Below are 26,242 nucleotides of genomic sequence, written 5' to 3'. Positions count from 1 at the left end.
GACGTTATTTCTGAGCGTCACATCCTTAGAATTCTCTCTGTGTCTGCCTCCCTGTCTGAGTGTCCCTCTCTGTCTCCCTTTCTCTGTGTCTCTGTGTCTGTCTCTCTTGTCTCTCTCTGTCTCTGTGTCTGTCTCTCTTGTCTCTCTCTCTCTCACTAGTACTAGGGACTGGATGAGTATGATGGCCTCACATATGCTAGACAAGTACTTTACCACTGAGCTACATCCCCAATGAACTTGTTAAATTTTATCTCAAAACAATCTCACTAAGTTGCCAAGGCTTGTGGCCTTGAACTCACCCTTAAGCCCAGGCAGGTCTCTGAACTTTCCACCTCTGGCTCACCTTCCGGGTAGCTGGTGTTACAGCTAAAGCAGAGCCCTAACACTTTGCTGCTGCAGCAGCTGGTGACTGCTTGACAGTAACTGGGTCCATATGGCTAACTGTGACAGCATCACATGAAGCTAAAATAACTGCTCAGAAATTATATATATATACATATACTTTGCTGGTGACTCAAGGTTCCTGCCTGCTCATCTTACTTTCTCCATGTCTACTACCTCATCCAGGTTCTTGCCACTGAGTGTGTGTGTGTGTGTGTGTGTGTGTGTGTATGTGTGAGAGAGAGAGAGAGAGAGAGAGAGAGAGAGAGAGATTCTCAGCCCTTGGCTTATCCTGGTGACAGGCAGGAAACTGAACTATAAGCCTCGGCGTTCTTGAAAAAGCTAAGTCAACAAAAATCAAAACTACCCCTCTCTATCTCCTCTCTCCTCCCAGATCCAGTGCTCAGGCTGTTTCCAGCCCTGGCAGCTAGGCTTCATCTTGTTATCTCTTCATCGTTCCTGACCAGCTCTGTTCTATTTCTGGATCCATATCTGCCCTCTGACAAGCCAAGCATCTCTGCTAGCTTCCTGGTTCCCCTAATTCTGCTCCAGAAGCTTGGAAAAATGACATTGCTCAACAGAACCAACATCCCACTTGGGGAAAAAAAAATAACAAAACCAGCCTGGGCAAGGTAAATTGGGCACACATGAACATTACCAGTCAATTGCATCATGTGCCCCAGTCCTGATCCTAGTCTTTTTGGAAAGCTTTCACAAATATTTATGTATCTCTAAGGATTGTTAGAGTGTAATTTTCTTACTACTGATGGGCTCCTCTCCTCTTTGGTTAAGACGTCATTTAAGTCCATTTTTATCGGATTCCCCTTCTCTGTCACACCAACAAGCTAGGACCAATGTAATTATCCAGTCATGGGAGGCATTTCTCTTTCAGCTGGGTGATCTCTGGGGTTTGGGCTACAGGCCAAATATTACTAATATTCCACGGGCTACCCTGTGGCTCGGTGGCCCGTCTTTCCCGGGAAACTTTTCCAAATGCACATTCTGCTTGCTTGTTTCCAGGCTGGTGCAGGGACGACACCCTCAAAGCCTAGCAACTAAACAGACACAGTGGTTCCCGTGGGTAGCTGACGACGGGAGTCAGCAGATCTGTGTGCCCGGCTGAACCCCTCTGCCATGATGTAGGCTGCATGCTAGGAGCTGGATCTGCTTGGCTTCCCCACCCCCACCCCCACCCCCATCCCCACCCCCACCCCCACCCCCACCCCTACCCCCACCCAGACCCAACATGGAGCTTTATGCCTGTGACACCCTGTGGTTACCAGTAGCCTCCAGGACCCCTTTTCTCAGTCACGTGTAAAGCCAGGACCCGGATGATGATTACCTCACCTCCTACTTTCCCATTTGCACGGCTGAATAGCTGTGCATCAGTCTAGAAAAGTCACCCTGAGCGCTAGCTCCAGTTTAGGGAGGTGGCACACCCCTGCTTTGCCCCAAGAGATGCTGGTTTGGCATCCTTGTGGTGGGGTACAGCCTGTGCTGTGTGCTGCAGCCTGGCCTCTGGCAGGGAGAGGCTGCTCTCCAATACAGGAGTGAATTGCTGTCATCTAGGAGGAGATGGTTACATTTAAATCAATCAAGCAGGCTTTAGAATAAATCAAGGATTTTAATTCTGTCATTCAGGAAGGCACTAATGTCCTGTTGAAAACAGCAGCCTTTTTGTTTGGCTGATGTCCTGGGAGGCCTGGTCTTTTCTGGGGATGTATCTAGGAGAGAGGGTAGGTGAGGGGGAACTGGGAAGAGTAGAGGGAGGAGATGCTGCTGTCAGAATGTATCCTATGAGAGAAAAATAAATTTTCTTTGAAAAAAAAGGGGGGAACAGTGGCCCTAGTATCTGAGCACATCACACCAAGGACCTCCCCTTGCTATGTTGCTTCTCTGATGAGCTAGGAAATGGAGTAAAGGTAAAAGGATTCGCAGGGGGATGGAGAGATGGCTCAGTGGTTAAGAACACTGTCTGTTCTTTCACTGGACCTGGGTTCAACTCCCAGCACCCACATGGCAGCTCACAACTGTCCGTAAGCAGTTCCAGGTGGTCTGACACCCTAATGCCAATGCACATAAAATAAAAATTAAATAGATTATATATATAAAGGATTCACAGATTGCAGCTAAAACAGTCTGTGAGGGAACTAACGGGGATGTTTGGGTGATATCTGGGTCCAGCCTCCCCAGGTTGTGTGAGTTATTTCAACAAGTACACATGTTCTAGCAGAGTAAGCAATGGGCTGAATGATGGCAACATGTTTTCCATTGCTCCTGGGTATTTTCATTTGAAAAATACTTTCACATTTGCTGGTTAGTTTTTGTCAGTCTTGATACAAACTGAAGTTACCCGGGAAGATACAATATCAGTTGAGGAATTGCCCCCATGAGTTTGGCCTATGAGCCTATCAGTGGGGAATTTGCAAATTCATGGTGGAGGGTCCAGCTCACTGTGGATGATGCCATCCTCCCAAGAAGGTGGGCCGGGGTTGTACAGGAAAGCAGGCTGAGCAAACCAGACAACAAGCAAGTCAACGGCGTTCCTCCACCATCCAGCTTCAGTTCCTGCCTCCAGGTTTCTGTCCTGACTTCCTTCAATAGTGACTACAAAGTGGTTAATGAAAACCATTTTCTCTCCCACGTTGCTTTTGGTCAGCGTTTTATCACAGTAGGGTCCTCCATACTGCAAAAACTGGCTGCTATGGCACTCATCTGTTATCCCAGCACTTGTGAGGTGGAGGCAGGAACATCAGGAGTTCAAGGCCATCCTTGGTTACCTTGCAAGTTTGAGACCAACCTGAGCTAAGTAAGACCCTGTTTCCAAAAAAAAAAAAAAAAAAAAAAAGGTGACAATTTACTGTAATTCAAGATAGGATATGCTCATCTACCTGCAAGGGATATAAATATAAACCGAAAAACTCAACCCAGTCTGTAGACTGCCACCAAGAAAAATTAAAATCCACCTGCCAGCTATCTGCCACTCCTTTGTTAGCTGTGAGATGATGCGTTGGTACTGTGGTCTGTACCCACTTTTCAGCCTCCCCAAAGCAAGTACGTGGTGAGACTCTTTTGTTTTTTTCTTTATGGAAATGGAATGAGATAGCTTTCTCACACATATGCACACAAGATGTTTTGTAGGAAAGATGCTAAAACACTGGCCTCCTATAAGTCAGCTTTTCAAAGTGTAGAAAAAGGAAAATGTCTTTCTGTAGTGTGGAAACACATGGGGGTGAGACTGGATGGAAAGGTCACTGCCAAATGGAAGTGATGTGCTGTTTCTTCAAGACTGTTTCATCATTTGAGAGGCCAGATAAGAGATAAACTAAGAGCACCCAAAACTCATCTGCTGGTGGGAGGGGTCCTGACTCTTGGAAATAAGACTCCTTTGGAACAAAACGACAACAAATCATCAGAGAAGGGCAGGACTTGCTCAACTTCTTTAGAAAATCTGTATGTATATTTTTTCTAAATCAGGGTATAATGTTAGATGCCATTGTGGCATTTTTAACAATGTGTTTTGGGAGTCTTCTCCTGCCCCCATCTCCCCCATGCCCTTTACCTCTGTTTCTCCCTCTGAGCTGCTGTCAGACTATTTCTCCTTTCATGTCCCAGGAGTCCTTTGCTCCTCTCCCATCTTTTCTCGCTACCCGATAATACCCTCTCTTGCTCGCTTTTCTAGAATTTTCTTTTATAGACTTTACCCCTACTCACACCTATTTAAATATTTACGTTATAGGACAAGATCCCCAAATAAGGGAGAACACCCAGTTTTTTGTCTTTCTGAGTTTGGTTCACCTCATGTGGTGGTTGGAAGGATTATGACCCCACCCCCATAAATCTAGGGCATTTGAATATTTGGTCCCAGTTGGTGGCTGTGTGGGGCTGAGAAGGGGGTGTGGCCTTGTTGGAGAAGGTGTGTCTGATGGTAGGCTTTACCATTCTGTGTTAACTTTGTCTATATCCTGTTTGTGGTTTGAGCTGTGGGCTTTCAGCTGTCCCTGCCACCAGCCTTCACTCCTCCATCATAACTCTAACCTTCTGGACCCATAAGCTCAATAAAGCACTTATTTTTTTTTTTAAAGTTACCTTGGTCATGGTGTTTTAACACAGCAATAGAAAAGTAACTAAGACACCTTATTTAAACTTACATTTTCCAGATCCATCCATTTTTCTTCAAAATTCGTTATTTCATTTTTTTTCTTTACAGCAGAATACAGTCCCATTGTGTATATTTACTGCATCGTCATTATCCAGTCATCTATTGCTGGGCACTAGGATGGTTCCACTTCCTTGTTGTCGTGAACTTAGGAGTGATAAACATGAATGTTTAAGGGTCTCTGTAGTAGATATGGAGACCTTTAGGGTCCCAGAAGCATTCTACCTGGGTCATGTGCTACTCCTAATTATAATTTTCTGAGGAACCTTCATACTGATGTCCATAATGGTTGTACTAGTATGCACTTCCACCAATAGTGGCCAGGAGCTCCTCCTTCCCCACACCCTCTCCAATAATTTTTTTTCTTTTCTTTCTTTTTTTGCCAGAAGAAACCTGTAACTTATTTAGTATGAGCCCATGTTTTATATCCATCTTCCTGAGACCAGAGGCTTGCCTGAGATGATGCCCAGTGTCTTCAAGGCACATGACAAACAGGTTAGACATGGATAGCTTGAATTATGAATTTATGGATACAAAAAAATTCCAGTTGGCCACTGGTCTACTAATGAGGGTTATCTAAAACAAGCCTTTAGCTCCAAAGAGAATAAGCACCATTTATAAAGAGATCAAAATGGGTGGCTAAGAGCATGGTAGATAAAAAAAAAAAAATCCCAGAATTCCATGCTTCAATGCTGTTTTGGGGAGGATATTGGTTTGATGTCATCACACTAGGAATCTGAGCCCTGTGCGCTTGAAAAGACCGGAGCTGCACATGTTAGCGAATTTTATATTTACCTCTAGTTGTGTTCACCACTACATAGAAGACTGATGTCCTGTGTGCCATGGCAATGAAAGAAGTGCTGTTAGACAAGGGACTGGAAAACTAGAACTCTCTTCAAACACACATGTGGTCTTTGTTCATCAAATGCATGTGTTGCTCATTAAATGTAAGATTTGTTCAAACCGTCCCATTATATTTACATTTTTTTTTTTAGAAGTCTCACATTTATGTCTTGTTTTGAGACAGGGTTTCTCCGTATAACTGGACTCGATTTGTAGAGCAGGCCTGCCGGCCTTGAACTCACAGCGATCCTCCTGCCTCTGCCTGCCAAGTGCTGAGACTCAGGACCTGTACTGTCACATGCAGCTTGTATTTTAATATTACAAGAATCAGTCTGTAAAATTTAAATATCCAGAAGGAGTTGGAAAAAGATAAAATGAATTGCTATAGAGAACAGAAACAATATCAAAATACAGTATTTTTCTGGGTTTGAGAGAGGGTTCAAGCAGTTACGAGCACCAGCTGCTCACACAGAGGACCTGGCCTTGGTTTCCAGCATTTAACATGGTGGCTTGCCCCGAGAACCCGCTGACCCTTAAGAGCAGATGATGGACATTTGTGGTTCCTAGTGTTGATGACTAGGAATATGCTATTATATGTATGTGTATACAGGTTTTTGTGTGTGTAAACATGAGTTTTTATTTTTCTTGAATTCTAAGAGTCGATTTAGTGGGTTGCATGGTTAGTATGTGCTTTATTTTGTGCAAATCTCCCGCATTATTTTCTGAGGTAGCTAGACCATTTTGCAGTCCCACCAGCAGTGAACAAGTAGCCCTGACATCTGGTTATTTCAGAGTTTGTATGTTTCTTTAGTTGTTCTTAGAGCCTTGCACAGTCATTTTGATGGGCACTCACAACTGTCTGTCTCCCAGGGACCCGAGACATAAGGAAAACAAGAAAAGAAAATTCTTCCCATGAAACTGAAGAATAGGAACAGGTGTGGAAAAGATCCGAGGAATGTGCGTGACATCAGGCAGAGTCGGCTTCGTCTGGGCGACAGTGTGGTGATGACAGACACCCACTCTCTCCTCTCCTCCAGAAGCTCCTACCAGGGCCCTCAGAACTCCCTTGTGTTTCAAAAAGAAAAGAGGGGATTTGGGGGGACTCCTTCTGGGAAAGTTCTTCTCAGGGGGCAACAAGCTCTGTGAAGGCAGCGGCACCCCTGCCCCCACTCCCTCCCCTCCCCCTCTCCCTCCCCTGCCCTGGGAACCCACTGACCCCTTAAGAGCAGCCCACAGGTGTTTGTGGAATGCCCACTCAAGTAGGAGGCTGTGGAAGCTCCATGCCCTTATCACCCTTTAGTGGCAATCACCGCGCTCCTCTCTCAGCCTGGAAAGTCCCTTTTCAGTGCTCACCTGGTCATAGTGTTAGCGCTTTTCTCCACACACAGCTTTCCCCCTCTGTCTCCAACATCTCTCCTTCTTACAGTCCTTTCCCGCCTCCTCCAAGCCCCCACCCCTTCTCACTTTCTATCTGCATTGGAGGACGGATTCCTAAACTCTAGCTCTTATCCCACATCCAAGCGCCAGCATCTTCTCCTAGACATACACAAGAGAAAAGCCATCAGACTGTCTGGCATTCTGGCTTCCCAGCTTGGGATTTGGATCAAGTTTTATGTCCTTGATCCTGCCCTTTCTAGCAGACAGCGACCCAATCTAACGTGTGGGGTTCCTCTTCAGCATGGTGGGACAAGAGCTTGAGAATCAGAGACATGACTTTGGGTGCTCGTCCCTATTTCTTTCATTTTTAAAAATAATGTTTTTGTTTATTTTTTGAGAATTTCATGCACTGTATTTTGTTCCTATTCTTCCCTCTCCTCAGATCCTTCAGTTTATATTAGCTAGTGTCTTAGTTACCGTTCTACTGCTGTGAGGGAATACCATGACCAAGGCAGTTTATAACAGGAAGCATTTAAGTAGGAGCTTGCTTCCATGACCATCATGGCAGGGAGCAAGGCTACAGGCAGCCAAGCATGGAGCCAGAGCTGTAACTGAGAATTCACATCGATCCACAAGTTGTAGGCAGAAAGAGAGAAAACACTTCTTGGGGTTCTATAACCCGGAAGGCTTTAAAAAGGCACTCCTTTTGGGGTTTCAAAGCACTTCCAGTTGCCTGAGAAGCAAAAATAAACATTTGCAATGTCAGTACAGCAAGCAACTAGGTGACTTTTATACCAGGCGAAGTCAGCACAGGGGCTGTGCACAAAGCCAGGGTTATTTTTAGAATCTGGTGAAGGCTCCTTCATTATTCTTTTGACAATAAGAATAAAGAAAGCAATTAGAACTCCAGGTAACTCAGAAGCTCTTCCGCAGAGGCCGTAGCCCAAATCTAAGGCAAGTGAGGCTCACATACCTCCAAGAAATTGATGGAGCTGCAAGACAACTGAATGCATCTGACCTTGATGGCACCCTGACTCTGGAGCAGGAGAGAAGGAAATGTGATCCTTGGATGGTCCTTGGCTCAGCAGTGGCAAAGACTGTTCTCACATGGACATGAAAATATAATATTGGGCTACTGATTTTAAAAAATCTTTTAGAGTCTGTGAACAAAATGCAACCACTGTACTTAATGATTTTCGTATAAATATTACCATCATTACAATGTACAAGAAAGACAATGAGCAACTTAATTATGGAAGCATAAAAGGGAAGAGAGAAACAAGAGTTTCCCAATGTTTCGAAGTTAAAACAGGAAGTCTGTAGAGTACATCACAGCTTCACGGAGTGGGAAGTCCCGCTGCACGCATTTGTATTACTAAGTGCTCAAGTATAACCGATGTAACCATCAACATTACTTATTTGTGTGAATGTTGGTGTCATGCGTGTGGGTGTGTACTTGACTCCAGTGTGAAGCCATAGGACATCTTGCTGGAATTGGTTCTCACTCTCTACCATGAGGGTTGTAGTAGTTAGACTCAGGTCATCAGGCTTAGCAGCAAGCACCTTTACCTACTGACCTACCTCACCTGCCCCCAGGAATGTTTTAAAGGTTTACAAATTGTTGTTTTATTTTATGTATAAGGGCATTTTGCCTGCCTATATGTGTATGCGCTACATACATGCCTGGTACCCTCAGAGATTAGAAGAGCGTGTCTGATCCTCTTGAACTGGAGTTGTAGACAGTTGTGAGCCACCATGTGGGTCCTGGGAATTGAACTTTAGTCACCTGGAAGGACAGCCGGTATTTTTTTTTTTTAAGTTTTATTTATTTATTTATTTATTTTATTATGTATACTGTGTTCTGCTGCCATGTATACCTGCATGCCACAAGAGGGCACTAGAATTCATTATTGATGGTTGTGAGCCACTGTGTGGTTGCTGGGAATTGAACTCAGGACCTTTGGAAGAGCAGCCAGTGCTCTTATCCTCTGAGCCATTTCTCTAGTGCTCTTAACCACTGAACTGTCTCTCCAGCCCCCCTGCCCCAAGAATATTTTAACTAGCAAAGAGATAAGGGTTAGGATGTGAAAGCTGACTCTTTCGTGGAGCGTTTTCCACAATGATAGACCCAAAACTAGGTGACTTAAACAACAGAAATATACTGTATTACAGGCCTGAATGCAAGGGCTATGCAGACAGGAAGTCCCCAGGGCTAGTTCCTTCCATGGGCCGTGCTTTCTTCTTCTCCTTGGGGTCTGTGGGCTGGTGGCCATTTTAGGGGTTTCTTCACTCGTAGATGCACCCCTCTACAGCTGCCTCCTCTTCATTTACCGCCCTCTGCCCCACTGTCTCCGCACTGTCTTCCTACTCCAGTCAAATGTCCCCTTTTGCAAGGGCTAAGCTTGAACTTGGTCCTCTAGGTGGTGGAGGAGGAGTATTGTCAAGGGGGCAGCTTGCAGGTATGTAACATACATGCATTCATAGCATGTGAGCCTCCCACTGTTGCCCTGCCAGAGCTCTGGAAGTGTTCTGTATAGGGCTGTGGCAGGTGACCGCAGGAGAAGCAAAAAAAGACACCATGGGAAGCCAGCGCCCCGAAGGAGGTTCACAGTGAACCTTTCACAGAGGCCACCTAAGACACTGGAAAACACAGGTATTTACACTGCTGTTCATGACAGTAGCAAAATCAAGAACTAGCAGGGAGAATACTTTTATTGTTGGGGTCACCACAACCTGAAGAAGACTGAGAACCACCACCTTAGGAAGGAGAGAGGGGCCAGGAGGGATGAGAAATAAGCCGGAGGGGGGGGGTGTCAGTTGTAAGCATCTGTTTGGTTTCTCTTTTAACATTAGCACGTTTTTCCTTAAAAATTAGAGACATTGTTGAAGCTACCGTGTTCTTCCTTCTCTGAACTCACTCAGTGGTGGCGAGACAGGCCACCCTGCCCTGGGGTGCCACCTTGAAGTCTCCGCAGCCTGTGCCACCTCCCCAGGCAGACTGGACACCATCTTCCTTCTCCACCTCAAGTTCCCTTGGGCTGACGTCAGCACAGCTTGCTGCCCTCCCCTGCCCTCCCCCAGCCGCCTCAACCAGATCCCCTCCTCCTCCTGTCCATCTGCCTCGAGCTCAGTGCCCTGTTCCTCTCTACCCCGCAGAACAAGTTTATGTCACTTGCCCTGTACCTCCTCGTAGCTACCCAGGTTGAGAGAGAGCAAACCCTGCCTTCAGGAGTGTCCGGTTGCTCACGGGAAACAGTGCTGCATGGAAGCAGACCACAGCCTGACCTGTTAATGATGTGCATTCGCCAGCTCTACCACACGGCCCTCTGCTGTCAGCGAGAGGCTGGCCTTCCGCCCAGCTGTCCCCAGCCTTTGCCATCACAGGGCTGTTTCCGTGTCTCCCCAGTCGGGCTCTGTCCCCAGTCTCCTCTCTCTTCCTCTCCCTCTCTCTGCACTGTCCCCAAACCTCTATCCATCAAATTCATTCTACTTTCAACCCAGCAGATGGTCTGTCTGTTTCTACTCTCTGATTCCAGACTTGGATTAACCCGCAAAGCTAAACTGTCACTCTCGCCTACATATAATCCTGGTGGTTTCTGTTTATCCCTAACAAACCGGTATAAAGATCAGAAGACCCCTTGCAGGAGTCAGTTCCCTCCTTCCACCAGGGAGGTTCTGGAGCTCAAATTCAGGTTGTTAAGTCTAAGGCAGCTTTATCCACTGAACCATCCTGTGAGCCCCTAGGCCTATGTTCTTGAAGTCTTTAGGACCAATATGGTATCTTAGTTAGGGTTTCTCTTACTGTGATACAACACCATGACCATAAACAACGTGGGGAGAAAAGGATTCATTTCAGTTCGTAACACTCAGGTCACATTTCATTGCTGAGGGAAGTCAGAGCTGGAACTCAAACATGGCAGTAATACGGAGGCAAGAGCTGATGCAGAAGCCATGGAGGAGTATGCTCAATGGCTTGTTTATCATGGCCTGCTCAGTCTGCTTTCTTACAGCACCAGAACTGTGAGCCCAGGGGTGGCACCATCGATAGTGATCTGGGCTCTCCTACATCAGCCATCAACCAAGAAGATGCCCCCACCTGGTTACCCAGAGGCCAAACTGGTGGGGCATTCTCTCAGCTGAGGTTCCTTCCGGCTGTGTCAAGGTGACATAAATCCAGCCAGCACAGGAGGGAGGGACACAAAGATTCGTGTAAAGTGTGTTCCTGTGTGCTGGACTGCTCACAACATCCCTGAGGACTGCAGAGAAGGTCAGAGGCAAGTGAGCATAGGACCAGGGGCAGACAGGGACAAGGAAGGCTGTGGGACAAAAGAGTTAGGCTGAGGAGCTCCCAGTGGCAGAAGAGGTCTGGAGAAAGGCTTCCCACTAGAGACTGGAGGGAAGTCTTCACTCTGTCTCTGACCATCTTCTAAATGATGAGCCCGTGCCAAGCCCCGAACAACAGCAGTGAACAGACTCACACCCCATCCATGCAGGGCTCACCCTTAGACTGGGGAGATAGAAAGAAACACATAGAAAAGGTTAGTAGGGAAAGATCGGGAAGGACAGACGAACCACAGTGACAAAAGGCTGTGTGTGTAAGGGGGTCTGGAGGGGCCTTTCTGGGAGCTTGCAGTTGAACCAACCTCAAAAGACAAGAAGATCTGTAACTGAAGTGTGAAATGGCTGAGAGTGCTGGTGAGGCCACAGCAGTAGCTGGGAGCTCAACAAGCGCAGGCCCACGGCTTCCGAGGGACCCTGAAACCAAAAACTCGAGCTGTGGGGAAAGTGTGTGGACAAGGCTGCCTCATGCAGTCAGGCTTGGCTAGAAGAGCCGAATGGGGGCCATGGGAGTCTCCAGGGAGAGGCAAAGGCAGCAGAGAAAACCAAGCATGCCCTACTTCCCCATCTGCAGTCTGGAGTGTGCACAGCATGTGCTCATGCTGGCTCTAGCATGTTCTCACACACAAGCACACAGGAGCAGGCAGACAGAGGCTCACCTTTCCCATGCATGCCGACTGAAAGAGCCCAGGGTTCTGTCCATACCCCATCTTTGCCCCCCCAGGAGACCAATCGGTGAAAAAAATTCCAGGGAGCATGAGCCAGCCTCCTCCCATGGATTCCTCCAAGCCATGTGGAGGACATTTGGTGTGGGTCAGACAGCATGACTGCCCTTTGCGGGTCAGTTCAGTGTTCACTGTTTCTATTTCAGACTCGAGCCCCTTCTTCATCTCTTTCCTGGCCTGCCTCCTTCTGGCTTCCTCTCTCCACCTCTGGGTGGCTGCCACCCCCACCCCCGCCCCCACCCTCACACACATACCCCATCCCTCACCCTACGGTCCCCTCCAATCTCACTGGCCATGACTTTCTGTTACCCTTCTCTCTCTCCAAGACAGTTCCATTCCTGTTTCTGTTTCTCTCCAGCATTCTCTCCCTGCTGGCTCTGACATGCTGCCCCCCCCCCCACACACACACATACACGCACCTCCATGTTCTCTTTGGGATCGTTTTTTCCGCCTTCCAGGAAAAGCTGACGTGGCCTGGCGTGGTGCAGAGGCCCCTACAGGCCTCCTTGGGGTGGGGGTTTCCGGCTGAGCAGCCGCAGCTGGTGTGGGACTGGCTGCCTTAGTTGGAGGTGGCAGGACAGGAGGAAAGGGGGAGAGAGAGGGAGGAGAGAAGGCTGAGTCTGCAGAATGAGCAAAGAAAAGCTATGGGGGGAAGCGAGCGCCAGCCCCTCTGAGGGAGGCCAACTGTCATCATCTACCGAGCCAGTTTAGATGCAGCCGTGGGGGTCTTTCATCTTAGAAGGGCCAGCAGGCAATGCAGGGCAGTTGGCTGACCACTCTGCAAGCTGTCAGAGAACTCTGGGAGCTGGGACCAGGGTTGGCAGAAGGGGGGGTTCCTCTCTCCTTTCCTCGGTGTTCCTCCTTTGAGGGCTGCTGAAGACTAAGACGGCACACAGGCCTTGAGGATCTGAGAAAGGCTCTCCAGCCTTGGGCCTCTGGGTGACAGTCAAGGTCTCTCATATTCTCCCGAAGCCCGCTCTGATCTGGGCAAGGGTGGTCCCAGTGGCGGCTAGCGAGCTAGCAACAGATTGGGAGGAGAATAGGAGCTGCATTGCATCCGCTGGAGTGGGCTTTGCAGAAGGAGCTTCATCTGGGATCATCAGAGGAACAGGAAACAGTTGCTTGAACAGCTTGCATCCTGGAACAGCTATGAACTGCTCTTAGTGCCCTGCGGGGGGCGGGGGTAGCCCACTTGCCCCATAGTGAAAATGCAAGGAAGGTCCCATGGAGGCACCCTGCGCTGTCTAGTCACTGAAGGCCCTAGTCACCTCTGCGCTGTCTGCCTCAGTTTTACCTCGGCTAACACAGAGAATTACCAGTGACTGCACATACAGTCTCTTTTCTTGGGTGGACCATCCCCACTTGTTTTTCCTGCCCTCAGGCTCTGGGGATGGGGTTTGGCTACCATCAAGAGCTTTGCTGATGGGGCTGAGGAGGCCAGGCCTACTGTTCCTGGGACAGCTAGTGGTGGTCCCCCATCCATGGGAAGTGCGAGTCCCTTGCATTGTACACAACCTTCTCTGAAACATCTTCATTGTGAGGAACTTTCCTTGGGCATGTCCCTCCCATCTGGCCTAGAGACCCCATTTGTGCCACAGGAAGAGAACAGATGAACCGTAAAACACTTGTGTGTGTGTGTGTGTGCGTGTGTGTGCGTGTGTGTGTGTGTGTGCGTGTGTGTGTGTGTGTGTGTGCGTGTGTCATCTGATAATCCAATAACTCATTCGTTCACCCAAGGGCTTCTGGGTATCAGTTTCAACAGCAGCCTGCAAAGTATCTACACATGGAAGAACAAATGACTGCAGATCATAGCAAGAGTGGGGAAAGGAAGGTGGGGACCTAAGGGGTGGGGGTCAATTAAGACAATTAGTGAGGAAGACAACCACAGACTACAGACTTCAGAAGGCTGCACGGTGAGGTAGTCTCTTTCTTTTCCTCTCTTCTTCTTCTTCTTCTTCTTCTTCTTCTTCTTCTTCTTCTTCTTCTTCTTCTTCTTCTTTTAATTTTTTTTGAGACAAAATCTCCCTCTACACAGCCCTGGCTGTCCTGGAACTATGTAGACAAGGCTGGCCTTGAACTCACAGAGAACCCGCTGCCTCTACCTCCCGAGTGCTGAGAATAAAGTGAACCACTTGATTTCTCTCCTCTATGCCAGAAGGAAGCAGCCACAACAAAAGGGGTTGAGGGGTAGAGAGGGTAGGATAGGGACTGGGGCTCCTTGGCGAGTCCTGCAGGTGGGGCGAGTAGCAGGGGCTTTGTGTGGTGAGAGTGTGTGCAGCTGTGTTCTGAGAAACCCACGAAGGCCCTAGTCACCAGTAAGTTGCCCCTGACAGTGTGGTCAGATTCTGCCTGCTTTGCTCAGTCTCTATACGTAGGCCTCAGCCCTCTGCTCATCCCACCCAATTGCCCCAAACTCTCCCCACAATTAGCAAGGAGCAAGAGAAGGCTTCCTGGGGGCAAGGCAGGGCTGGCACATCTAAAGGAGTCTGTGAGAACTTCCCTAGCTTCAGGCTCGGTGTCTGTGGCCAGCACTCCGGGGTCTTCCATAGCTTCGTGACAGGCAGGGGTTGTGAGAAACTGGGGTGGGCTTCTTGTATACTTTCAGTCAACCACAGTACCCACTTCCCTGGCCTTGCTGAGAGGGTAAGCAGAAATCTACCAGGTTAACAGACAAGAAGAGGAAGCACAGGTGAGCTATTAGGAGGAGGATAGGTATATTCTGTGAGGGCAGAGCGTGAAATGCTAGGTTTGTTTTTTTGTTTGTTTGTTTGTTTGTTTTTTGTTTTTTTTTTTCCTGACTTTCTGTCTTTCAGGTCTCCTCCAGCTTCTTCGGTTTGGGCCTCTTCCTCACTCCATTCCTACCCACAGTCCTTCCTATTTGGAGAGAAAGGTCTAACCTCCTGCCCCTTTCACACCACATGGCATGGTGGCTTTCAGAAGTCCCAAAGCTCACCACATTGTCTAGCGTCCGTGAGCAGACAAGACTTGAGCACCATGAGGACTGAGCCACACAGACTATTCCTGAAACAAGGCCCCTCAACACTGCTCTGAGTGCTGGGTCCTGGACCATGGAACCTCTTTGTCTGCAAGCCAGAGTGTTCAGAATCCCCAGCCAGTGACGCCTCTGCAAAGGCTGATTTCTGCTCTCTGTCGAGCATGCTGTCATCTCTGTCATCCTGCCTGCACACACACCCAGTGTGGGGCTGGGCTGGGGCTTGGAACTCCCTGCCCAACAGCCCCAGCTTGCAGGATATATTTACTTAAAAAAAAAAAATCAAAAAACAGGCCTAACATTTTGGCTTCTTACCCAGGGGCTGGAGGCCAATGGCTGTTTCCTACACTTTGACTCTTACAGTTTTTTGTAGAGACACCCCAGCACACGTGCACACACACACACACAGACACCAAGAGAGACTCACAGGAATATACTCTCACAAGGAGACTAATTCACAACCATATAGAAACACACAAACACACACACACGAGTATCCTCAGACAGTCTCAGACTCTCATGAACAGTGTCTGTTATTGTATGTCCCTAACATACTGACTCATCCACGCACGGTAACATTTACTCTACCCCCACCAGCACACACTCGGCACACAAACACCAGCACAGCCAGCCAGGGAGGAAGGGGCTGTTTCTTTTTTCCTTGTTGGAAACAAGGTTAGAAATTTCCCACTTTCCATGAGATCCAGTTTCTCACCCTTCCCCCATTTAAAAAAAAAATCCCTTTCTGGCCTCATCTTTTCTTGGGTCCTGCCCAGATAGTGCTGTGACTTTAAGAAAGTTGGAGCTTGAGACAGACAGAGAGAGAGAGAGGAAAGAGAGAGAGAAACACACATGAACAACCCCAAATTTGGCCTCTTTTCCCCTCTAGTGTCTAGTGACATTTGTGAGGCAGGGTCCCTGTTGCTAAAACTCATTTTTGTTTTGTTGAAAGGAGTCTAGGCTGCACAGACCTTCCCTGCAGCCCCTGCTCAGAGCTGTCCCAGGCACGGTGTTCAGCAGGGTGTGCAAAACAGCCAGCCCCCTCTTCCAGCATCCAGGTCCTGCCCCAGAAATCCTGGTCCTGTGGACTTGCAAGCAATCCAGTCCTTTGGTGCTCTGGTTCCATCTTAAAAGAGGCTCAGCTTGACTTCAGAAGAACAGTTTGGAGGTAAGTCAGGAAAGAAGGGGCCCTCACAGCTGGGGGTGAGGGAGTTGGGGCTCCTTTGTCCTTAGCACATCCCTGTGGGTTTGAGGGACTTGGAACAGGCTCTTACACAGAGTCATCCAAAGATCATCTGCCTGGACCGTCTCAACCCCAGAGCTCCCAGCTGCACTTGGGCTGAGCCTCCGGCCCCCCTGCCTTAGTTGAGAGGTCCTAGCTGGTTTATTTAGGCAGCTGCCTGGGGTAGTTTGAACAGAACAGGCCACGGAGTGGGAGGGGTGGAGGGGGGGTGTGCATCGCAAAAGGGGCCTTGTCTGGACCGGGGCAGCAAAACATACCTATGGGGGCTCCAGTGGGAGGGGCTGTAACCAGGATGTGGGAGGGCAGAAGGGAGGTTCTGTGAAGTGCTCGGGGAGGGGGTGGCTGGAAAACAGATTTCAAGTCATAAAGTCAGCTAGGAACAGGCCGAGGCAGAAAGAGCTCTGTGCAAAGGAGAAGACTCCCACCCTGCCTTTACCCTGCCTGCCTACAAGACCTTGGCAAGTCCCAGCCCTCCTCTGGGCCTGTTTTCTCTCCCGTGGGGTGGGGGTTGTGGGTTAGGTGGTGCTGGATTCTGGCTGGATTATGTGGAAGAGGGCCTTCTGGTGGGGAGAGTTTGGGCTGGGGTCCGAGGAGGGACAAGCTCTTTTTGTGAATCCTTAGGCTCACCTGGATGGCATGCCCTTCCCCATAGGAGGTACCATGCGGGCACTGTGCCTGCTTTGCTGGGCTGTTCTCCTGAACCTGGTGCAAGCTTGTCCAGATCCTTGTGACTGTGGGGAGAAGTATGGCTTCCAGATTGCAGACTGTGCCTACCGTGACCTAGAGGGTGTGCCACCGGGCTTCCCGGCCAACGTGACCACGCTGAGCCTGTCCGCCAACAGGCTGCCAGGCTTGCCGGAGGGAGCCTTCAGGGAGGTGCCCCTCCTGCAGTCGCTGTGGCTGGCACACAACGAGATCCGCTCGGTGGCTGTTGGTGCTCTGGCCCCTCTGGGTCAGCTCAAGAGTCTGGACCTCAGTCACAACCTCATCTCTGAGTTTGCCTGGAGTGACCTGCATAATCTCAGTGCTTTGCAGCTGCTCAAGATGGACAGCAACGAGTTGTCTTTCATCCCCCGAGACGCCTTCCGCAGCCTCCATGCCCTGCGCTCTCTGCAGCTCAACCACAACCGCCTGCACGCTCTGGCCGAGGGCACCTTTGCACCGCTCACTGCACTGTCCCACTTGCAGATCAATGACAACCCTTTTGACTGCACCTGCGGCATTGTGTGGTTTAAGACCTGGGCCCTGGCCACTGCAGTTTCCATTCCAGAGCAGGACAACATTGCCTGTACTTCGCCCCATGTGCTAAAGGGCACCCCGCTGAGCCGCCTGCCACCCCTGCCCTGCTCAGCACCCTCAGTGCAGCTAAGCTACCAGCCCAGCCAGGACGGGGCAGAGCTGCGGCCTGGTTTCGTGCTGGCTCTTCACTGTGACGTGGATGGACAGCCAGTCCCCCAGCTTCACTGGCATGTCCACACCCCCGGTGGCACCGTGGAGATCACCAGTCCTAACGTAGGCACCGATGGACGTGCCCTGCCTGGTGCCCTTGCGGCCAGTGGGCGGCCACGCTTCCAAGCCTTTGCCAACGGCAGCCTGCTTATCCCTGACTTCGGCAAGCTGGAGGAGGGCACTTATAGCTGCCTGGCCACCAATGAACTAGGCAGTGCTGAGAGCTCTGTGAATGTGGCACTGGCCACTCCAGGTGAGGGAGGAGAGGATGTAGTGGGGCGCAAGTTCCACAGCAAAGCAGTGGAGGGCAAGGGCTGCTACACGGTTGACAATGAGGTACAGCCATCCGGACCCGAGGACAATGTGGTCATCATCTATCTCAGCCGTGCTGGGCCCCCAGAGGCTGCAATAGCCGCGGAGGGGAAGCCTGCACAGCAGCTCTCAGGCATGCTATTGCTAGGCCAAAGCCTGCTTGTTCTCTTCCTTGCCTGCTTCTAACCACACCCTGCCCCGGCTGGCTCGAGCAGCCCCAGGGCCTTCCTAACTCCCCCTGACCATGTTCCTGCCAATGTTCCTACTAATGAGGTCTGGAATTAGTGAGGCCTGAGGTTGGCCTGGGGACTGCACATTTTCCTACCTCCCTTTCTAAGCTCTTCCAGGCCACTCATTGCTCCAACTTGCTGATCTGCTCAGAGGGCAACTGGTACAGAACTGTATCCCAGAACTCTTTGTCTCTGGTGCTAATTGCTGCTAATAGTATTGCCTATGCTCCTATCGGGGCAGCATGCTAACAGGGCAACAATGATGCCCTAACCTGACCCACTTTGAGAGTTCTAGGCACTGAGATAAGGAGCTTGGGGAGGCCACCAAGGTTGCACTGGGGCTGGGCTGGAAGGGAACCTGGAATGGCCAGTATAGGATCTGGAAAAGAGATACCACAGGCAAGGGCTAGGAAAGCTAAAAGCTCTCCCTGTCCTCCGAATGCTCTCTATTGAGATGTGGAAATTGTGCCTGGCTGTGCCTCTCTCTCCCCTCTCACCCCAAACCCCACAGTTTCTGCCTGTCTCTTGAGACACTTGCTCTTCCTTTCTTTCCAAGTATGCACCAGTAGCCTGTCCCTCCAGAGAAGCTAGCCAGTCTGAAATAAACATAAGAAATGAGCAGAAGAAATAAACAGCATTTCTGATGCTCCCTTTTGTCTGCTTGGAATTCTGTTGGGATCAAAGAGTCTTTATCAGAGGATGGGATGGCCACGTGTGAGAGTCGTGCCAACAGGAGACGTAGGCGCACGGTGTTTCAGGTAGCATGGGAGGGGAGCCAGGACTCACCACTGAGCCCCAACATGAGCCAAGCTGCACATTTTCTGTCTTCACACTAGCCCATGGGAACAGTGAGATGGGAACCTGAGCAGTGCGTTTTACATTTTTTGAAAAGGGTAAGGTGATGGGAAGGCCTGGGCTGTAGCCCCAAGAAGAGAGTTACGGATAGAGGAGAATATTGTTGGAGACAGATGGGGGAAAAGGAGGGAAGGGGACTGAAGGAAGGATGGGGAAGTAGGGGACAGAGGACAAGGAAGAAACTGAAGACAGCTTGGAAGAAGGAGAAACACTGCTCTCAGGCTTTCTCTCTAGAAAAGGAAATGGGCTCAGAAGGGATGCTCCAGCAGAGGAGAAGCTCTGGCCTAAGGTAGGACTGGGAGCTGGGGCCTAGCCACAGTGGTGAGGTTGTAGATGGTTCTGCCAGTGGAGGTACCGCAGAACTCCAGCCCGTGCTGGGTCAGAGGTGTCACCCTGGCCCCCACCTCTAAAGATTGGATGTGTGCTCACAGGGATGGTGACCTTCGGGGGAAGGCCTGGACCTCTTTCCTGAGCCCTGGGACTGCTGAGCTCAGCAGAATGAAAATGGGAGGTTGAGTCTGGAACAGCAGCTGTGAGCTTGGCAGCTGGCCAGCCCCTCCCCCATACCGGGGTCCACATGTAGGGCCTCCTTTCTCCCTCATCCAACTTGCAGCTCATGTTGAGTCCTTGTCAGCATCAATCAGCCAGGGTCAAGAATGTCCTAACATACGAGAGAAAGCACCAGGATGGAGCCAGATTCCGTATGCTGTGTTCCTTTGGGCAAGTTACTGCCCTTCTCTGGGCTTCAGGCATGTCAGAGATCAAATGACAAAAGGCTGGGAATGTAGCTGAGTTTTCACATGAATGTAGCATGCATGAGCGCCTGGAGCAGCGGTGCCTGTAATCTCAACGGTCGGGAGGTGGGCACTCAGGAAATAAAGTCAGGAAGAGCAGGTACTACACAGCAAATCTGAGGTCAGCCTGGGCTGCGTGAGAGCCTGCCTCTCCAAAGCACAAAGACAAGGACATTTTCAAAGGTCCAGTTGACTTGACAGTTCTGACTTGGAGCCCAGCATCCCCGCTCCACTCACCACTGAAGATCCATCTAGCCCTGGGTTCTAGCACCTGACACTCCCACTCGAGGCCGAGCAGACGGTAGCTACCGTACTGAGTGATCTAGCTGCTCCTTTGCTTTTGCCTTTTGGGGCTCCCACTGTCCTTAGGATATAACGGGAATTTCCCAGTCAGCCATGGACCCTCTGACTGACTCCCCCGTGTGGTCCACCCCTATCTGCACCTTCTTCCTTCCCCTGTGAGACTATGTCATCTTCATCTTTACATCCCCTGTGCCCACCTTTCCCCCAATATACCCTTTTCCTGGTCTTCATGTGGCTGCTGCAGTTTTCTACATCACCTCCTCCAGGAAGTTTTCTTGGATCCTCTTTCACCTTCAGTGTGAATCAGGCCCCTTCCTTCGACCCACACTGCCTTAAGTACCCTAGACAGGTTATATTCTCTTGTGACTGTCTCCTTGGTAAGGGCAGAGCAGAATCGGAGTGGTTCTCCTGTGACTGCATGGGTTACTGATACCCCACATAGAAGGCGTTTTGCAGTGGGCTAAAGGGGACTTAGAACATGCTTTCTTTGGCCTCTGGGCAGGCCGGATCATGTGTTTAAAGGGGCAGGAGGCACCTCTGGTGAGCTGTGTATGTGTTTGATGCATGATTTTGAGGCTCCCTCCTCCAAACGGGGTGGGGAAGCACTGTGACCCATATCTCAAGCATCCCTCTGAGGCATGCACGTGCCATCTTCTCCCAGACCCCACCGTGTCTGCATCTCCACCGGCCCCTGCACACATAGTCCACGACATTAGCCTCCTCAGCTTTCGTGTCTCGCTGCTCTCCACTCCTTTCCCTAGAGCCTCTACCATTCTTGCACCCTCTTCTCCCCAGATCCTGCCCGTTCTTTAAAACCCTAAAGCCCAACATTTATACTCACTGCCCAGGAATGGTATTGTCGGGTCCCCAGTCAGACCACCCCAAACCAGGGTCTCTCTCTGCCTTCACCCAGTGTCCAGCCCAACGCTTTGTCAGAATACCTCCAGTGCTCCCTACTCTGCCAAATGGAGCTCAGGTTAGATTTACGGACAGTGTAGGCGGTTCCCCTGAGAGCCCTTCCCCAGTAAGGAGGAATGTTCCTCAGGGGCACATTTATTACTGGGAGCACACTAACTTCTTTCATGACAACTAACGGCATTAAAACTACAAAAATATCTGCTTCTTGGAGTGGACAGCTCGGCGAGGCCTCTTAGAGTCTGACTTGGCTACACAAGAAGGGGCGGGTAGTGGTAGAGAGAAAGAGGAAAGAGAAAGCTGGGGCAGGGAGGAAGCCGCACAGGCTCCACCTTCGTGGTGGGAGGGCTGGGACTGAGGTGGGGCCAGCTGGGATGGGAGATACTCAGGCCTTTCATCACGGAACAGGGAGTGACAGGGGCCTCAGTGAGGCTGGCAAGCTGATGGCAGAGCCAGGTTGGGGAGGAGAGGCCCAAACGTGGCCACCCCTGTTCTTCCAGTTCCAAAACAAAGAGCCCGTCAGCTGTTTTCTCTAGAGCCCTAGCCTGGTGGACGAGCACAGTCCAAAATCCTCTTGAGGCTGGTGGTGTAGACACAGTGACTCCAGTCCCCTGATCCCACAGGGATCTGCTGGCTGGCAGGGCTACTGCTGGGGGAGGGGGTTGCTGACATGGATGGAGGGAGGATGGTAGACAGGAATGCGCATTAGCACATAAGAGCAGGGTGGTGTGGTTTTCCTCACCCTCAGGGCTGGGTGCCATTGGCTTTGGCACTAGTCAGGGCTGCCTTCCGGAAGGCCTGCAGGCTAGGGTTGTGTAGCAGCGTGTAGGCCAGACCCCAGCGGGCCCTGCTCTGGCTGCCTTTCGGTCCTGCTCCTTTGGCCATCAGGTCCTTGGTCTGTAGCAATTGCATCCCTGAGAGAAAGGGGGCAGAGGGAGAGAAAAGAGGAGGAGAGGAGACCTTCTGTAAGTCCCGGCCAATCCTCCACAGGCCACAGACCTGAGAAGGGTTTAAAGCCCCACGCAGAGCCAGGGTTCCAGCTGCTAGCTGGGACACAAAGCCAGGCTACAGAAGCATGTCACACTGCTGGTGGAAGAGGAGGGAGGGGATAAGGTCAAGGAACTAGAGGCTGTCAGGATAGACCGAGGAAGGGGCATGGGGTAGGGGGGCCCGAGGAAGTGAGGGCTGCCTAGCATCTGCTCCCATAGACCTCCTGGGCAGAAGGAGGAAGCAGGGAGGGGTATCAAGACAGCCAGTCCATTCTCTGTGCATACATAAGATGCATGTGTGTGTGACAAAATGACCCTGAGACCCAGTCGGGAGGATGACAACAGGGCACTGAGGACAGAGGGTGAGAGACTTCCTGCCTCGCTGTCTTGGAAGCGGCCCTCCTGAGAAACTGGGAGCCTCTATGCTGAGCCCAGGTGGCAAAGTACCTTCTTCTACTGCTGCTCCGAGGCTGTCCTGGGGGGCCAGTGGGGGCTGGGGCTGTGGACTCGGCGCGTGAAGAAGCAGGGTGCAGAAGGCCAGGACTCCTGGATGCGACTGGCTAGCCTCGATCCTCAGGAAGTTCCGGTATGTGTGATAGCCTAGGATGGGACAGAATGCTGAGGCCTGAGGGACCCATGGAAGACCAGAGGTACTCAGAAACAGCAAAAGGCTTCCGTGGAGTTTGTGTACACACTGCCGTCAGACCAAGCATGGGGCGCACACCCTGTGCACAGGCACTTGGCACCCTTGCCAGAACACGCCAGAGCCACCCTGCCACACATGCTTGTCTGGCCTTTCTCGGCAGACACACTGCACACACCTGTGGAGCCCTGGCAGTGCACATACAGTGCACACACATGCCTCACGCCACAGAGCCTTGACAGTGCTCACACACCTGCTACACGTGGACACAGAGGCCTACCTGTGCAGGTCAGCCCAGAGGTCGGGGGGGGCAGTTGCTTGAACAGCTCAGCCCCCAGTCCCTGCTCAGTGACCTTACCTGGATCCAGGGAGGCAGCTCTCTGTGGCAGCAGGCTGAGGTCCATCTGGCCAAGGTGAACAGCGTTGTAGAGGGAAGACAGAAGCACCCGCCAGAGAGCCGCTACAGCTCCCACCAACATGTTGATGGGGAAGAGAAGAAAGGTGGCCACGCAGAGCATGCGCCTGGGGGTAGGGAGGAGACAGGCTGAGGCTGGCCTCCCCCGGAGTCCTGTGCCAGGCCAGCATCACACCTCATGCCCTTGGCATGTGCCACTGTGCCCAACTTTTTATGTGGGGGCTGAAGATCAGCTAAACTCAGGTCCTCATGGTTGCATGGCAAGCATTTTACCAGCCGAGCCATCCCCTCAACTCTCAACCTGTATCTGTATGACCCCCACGTTCCCACCTCCCTCCTCGGGTCCCCTGTCTACAAAGTACAAACTCCTCTTGGGAGCCAACATTTTCCCACACTCTTGTTCCAAGGTGAGAGGTTTAAGGGAATAGGACGTCAGTGATCCTCAAAGCAAAAAAGACTTCTGACAGCTGGGCTAACAGCTCAGTGTTAGAGTGTGTGTCTGCCATGCACTAGGCCCTGGGTTTGCAAAGCTGTGGGTTCTCAGCACCCCAAAATCTCCTGGAAGAAGAGTGAGTCTGTGACAGGTAAGACAGAGACATTTTTAGAGTGCAAAATCTACAGAAAGAGAGGAGTCTGGGTTCTGAGGGAACCATTAACTCGGGGGCCATCTTACCGGTTGGTCAGCTCTGGATATCCATGGTGAGTGTCTAAGAAGACCCAGTTGGCTGCTGTGTTCTGTGTGAGTACAGCCAAGGCCAGAGTCAGCCAGAAGGGCCTGTGTGTAGGTAGGATGAGGAAAGGGGTGCTGTTACTGGGCCCTTTGGAAAGTCCTAGAGCCCCACTCTTTGCCTCACTCACCATGTGGATTCCAGGGATCGGAGGAGCAGGAGGTTCCTGCCATGGATCAGAGGCACAAACACCAGGAAGGCCAGGGCTGTCGTCCCCAAGAAGAAGATGACCTGCTGCACCAGGAGCCCTGCAGGGGGCAGAAGGGACAAGGGGACAGACAAGAGGTTCTGTGGGAGCCAGCTTAATCCTGTGCTCTAGGGAGTCAAGGGCTTCTATGCTATTTCCACTCCATGTCACTGCCTGAGCATTGGTTTATTCTTCTATAAAATAAGGATCGTAGTCCCTTGGAGAGCTGTTGTAATACTTCAGGAGCCTCAGACTCCATGTATTGCCCTAAAATTGATCTGAGTTCTCGGGCATAATTACCATTTAAATGAGCATGTGTGTGACTGTGAATCAGGGCTTTAGCACCTGTGGTCCTGGGTGTAGCTATGAAAACCATTGGGCCACACAGTCACCTGGGATGATATATACAGAAGGTCTTGGGAGGCCTATGGTTGACCAAGATGGGAAGCACTTTTAGTTCTACTATTTTCTCCATCCCCCACCACCTTTCCTTCTCCCCCGGGTACTAACGGGAGCTCTGAAGGCCAGGTCTGGCCTTCGGACTTGCAGGAGAGGCCGAGTCCCTCAGAGTTCAGGTGTGTTGTGCACTATGGTATCTAGGAGGAGAACTTGAGACATAGTCTAGAAGAGTCCTTGAGGGTCATCTGACCAGACTGTTTCAGGGAGCACCCCTATGCAGTCCTCACACGCCCGAGGAAACTTGTTTGCCTCCTCCAGGAATGAGAAGCTCTACCTCGAGGCAGCTCACTACGGCCACCCTTCTCTTACAGAAGCATCCGTGTGCCACCTTGAAGGTGCTGCAGCCAGACCCAGGTTCTCCTGCCCACAACTACCCAGAAACCCCTTCATATGAAGGGCCTCCCTTTCTAGGGGCTCCCACGCTAACATCCCGAGCAAGCTTCCTGAGAGTAAGGGAGGCAGCAGATTCCTTCTACGACTCTTGCCCTTTGTAGCCCAGGAAAACCTTTGCCAGGTACCCATCCCTCCCACCAGGGCCCAGCTCTAGGGACACAGCAAGGGAGCTCACCAAGGCAGGTGAAGGCCGTCTGATAGGCACTGAAGCTCATCCAGCAGACTATGGCTTGGCGAGAGGGGTGAGTACTCTGGAGAGGAGGACCCAGGTCCAGGGTAGCCCCTCGGTGCAGTGCTTGAAGATTGGCCCTGGGTTGAGAACAAACAGTGACCTTAGGGAACAACACAACACCCTTAAATAGTAGCCCAGGGCAAGCATCTGGCCATTACCAGGGAACCTCAGGGCTTTAGGAGCCTGGAGGTTAACTCAATCCAGGGTGCTCCTCCTGAGGAGGCGAGGTAGGTAGAGTCTTGGAAGACTCCAGACAGAGGACACATCCTGAAGCACCACAGGGAATGGAATTGGTACCCAGCTGGACCACCAGGAAGGAAGGCAAGGCAGAGGGTCTTAATGCCAGGTCAAACAGGGCCATCTCTGTAGTCTAGAGTCCCTGAATAGGAACTCTGAGGCCTTGCAAGTACCCCAGCCTCTTCGTCCTTTGGAACTGGATTCTTTATTACCAGCCCTCCGAAGGTCCCTTCTTACAGACAGACTTCCCAGCAATGTATTGTGGTCTCTCCCACCCCTCAAAGACCTTGAGAACAACCAGAAACACCCCTGGGGCAGGCAAGCTCCACCTTCTCCTCCCATCTGGAGGTGGGGAATGTGCTCTCTGTGGCAGCCTGGCCTCAGAGGCTTCTCCACTCCTGCATTGGGGTCCCTCAAGTGTTCAGGTCTTGGATCCTTGCCCTATATCTGTACCGGAGTGCCATGGCCTGTCACTGACCTGTGTGTCCCCAGAGAGCGGAGCAGGAGCAGGAAGGTTAATGAGCAGGACAAGACCAGAGCTGAGATGTAACATGCTGGATGGGAGAGAGAGAGCCGGGGAGGTCAAGGGCTAGAGGATCTTCTAGAACCTCAGACCCCTGGACTCCACTGTAAGGGAAAACCACTGAGCCCCTGAGCCAGTTCTTGGGTCCAACATTGACCTGACATCCTCTATGGCCCCATCTTCCCCAGTAACATATGATAGCCAATAGAGGGAAAGGGCAGCTTTGACCTCCCCAGGAACATATGACAACCAATAGACGGAGAGGGCCGCTTTGAGCCTCGGCATGGCCTTCACCTAGGTTTTGTTGCTATGACCCACTGTAATGAGAGACTCCTTCCTACCTGGCATCTGCCCGCAGCTCCTCTCTTCCTGCCCATGTGGCTGGCCCTCAAGAGAGCCTTGTAACAATCACAAACTTCACTCTATGGCCATGAGGTATGGCCCACCTCCCAGATGACCCTGGCCATAAACCCATCCCCGCTTGTATTAGTGGCTTTGTTCAGGCCTCAGAGAGTTGCGC

General features: G+C 51.0%; 2 protein-coding genes across 9 annotated transcripts in view; one reads left to right on the top strand and one right to left on the bottom strand.

The window, feature by feature from the left end:
- Positions 1 to 15,638: 15,638 nt before the first annotated feature.
- Positions 15,639 to 18,698, top strand: Islr (immunoglobulin superfamily containing leucine rich repeat). 4 transcript variants are annotated; one of them, XM_021647684.2, is made up of 2 exons: positions 15,639 to 15,983; positions 16,711 to 18,698. In XM_021647684.2, exon 2 carries the CDS (start codon positions 16,719 to 16,721, stop codon positions 18,003 to 18,005), a length of 1,287 nt encoding a protein of 428 aa, XP_021503359.1. In that variant the 5' UTR covers positions 15,639 to 15,983; positions 16,711 to 16,718; the 3' UTR covers positions 18,006 to 18,698. The 4 variants fall into 4 exon arrangements, with proteins under 4 accessions (XP_021503359.1, XP_021503357.1, XP_021503358.1 ...); XM_021647682.2 differs by having other exon boundaries at positions 16,680 to 18,698; XM_021647683.2 differs by lacking the exon at positions 15,639 to 15,983 and adding an exon at positions 16,387 to 16,516.
- Positions 18,689 to 26,242, bottom strand: part of Stra6 (signaling receptor and transporter of retinol STRA6) — a 31,319-nt gene continuing 23,765 nt past the window's right edge. For all 5 annotated transcript variants that reach the window (XM_021647668.2, XM_021647669.2, XM_021647666.2 and 2 more), the window contains 7 exons: positions 25,678 to 25,753; positions 24,906 to 25,039; positions 23,822 to 23,939; positions 23,637 to 23,738; positions 22,907 to 23,070; positions 22,353 to 22,505; positions 18,689 to 21,830 (listed from right to left, as the gene is read on the bottom strand). In XM_021647668.2, coding sequence (XP_021503343.1) covers positions 21,661 to 21,830; positions 22,353 to 22,505; positions 22,907 to 23,070; positions 23,637 to 23,738; positions 23,822 to 23,939; positions 24,906 to 25,039; positions 25,678 to 25,753 — 917 coding nt within the window. In that variant the 3' untranslated portion in view covers positions 18,689 to 21,660. The remainder of the gene's footprint in view (positions 21,831 to 22,352; positions 22,506 to 22,906; positions 23,071 to 23,636; positions 23,739 to 23,821; positions 23,940 to 24,905; positions 25,040 to 25,677; positions 25,754 to 26,242) is intronic.

This window comes from Meriones unguiculatus, chromosome 1 (genome assembly GCF_030254825.1).
Source record: "Meriones unguiculatus strain TT.TT164.6M chromosome 1, Bangor_MerUng_6.1, whole genome shotgun sequence".
Taxonomy (NCBI): Eukaryota; Metazoa; Chordata; class Mammalia; order Rodentia; family Muridae; genus Meriones; species Meriones unguiculatus.
The sequence above is the reverse complement of the archived record's forward strand: the minus strand, read 5'-3'. Positions and strand labels throughout refer to the sequence as shown.

Excerpts from the sequence above, each read along its gene's own strand:
- Islr (XM_021647682.2), top strand. The coding sequence starts at position 16,695 with ATGCCCTTCCCCATAGGAGGTACCATGCGGGCACTGTGCCTGCTTTGC.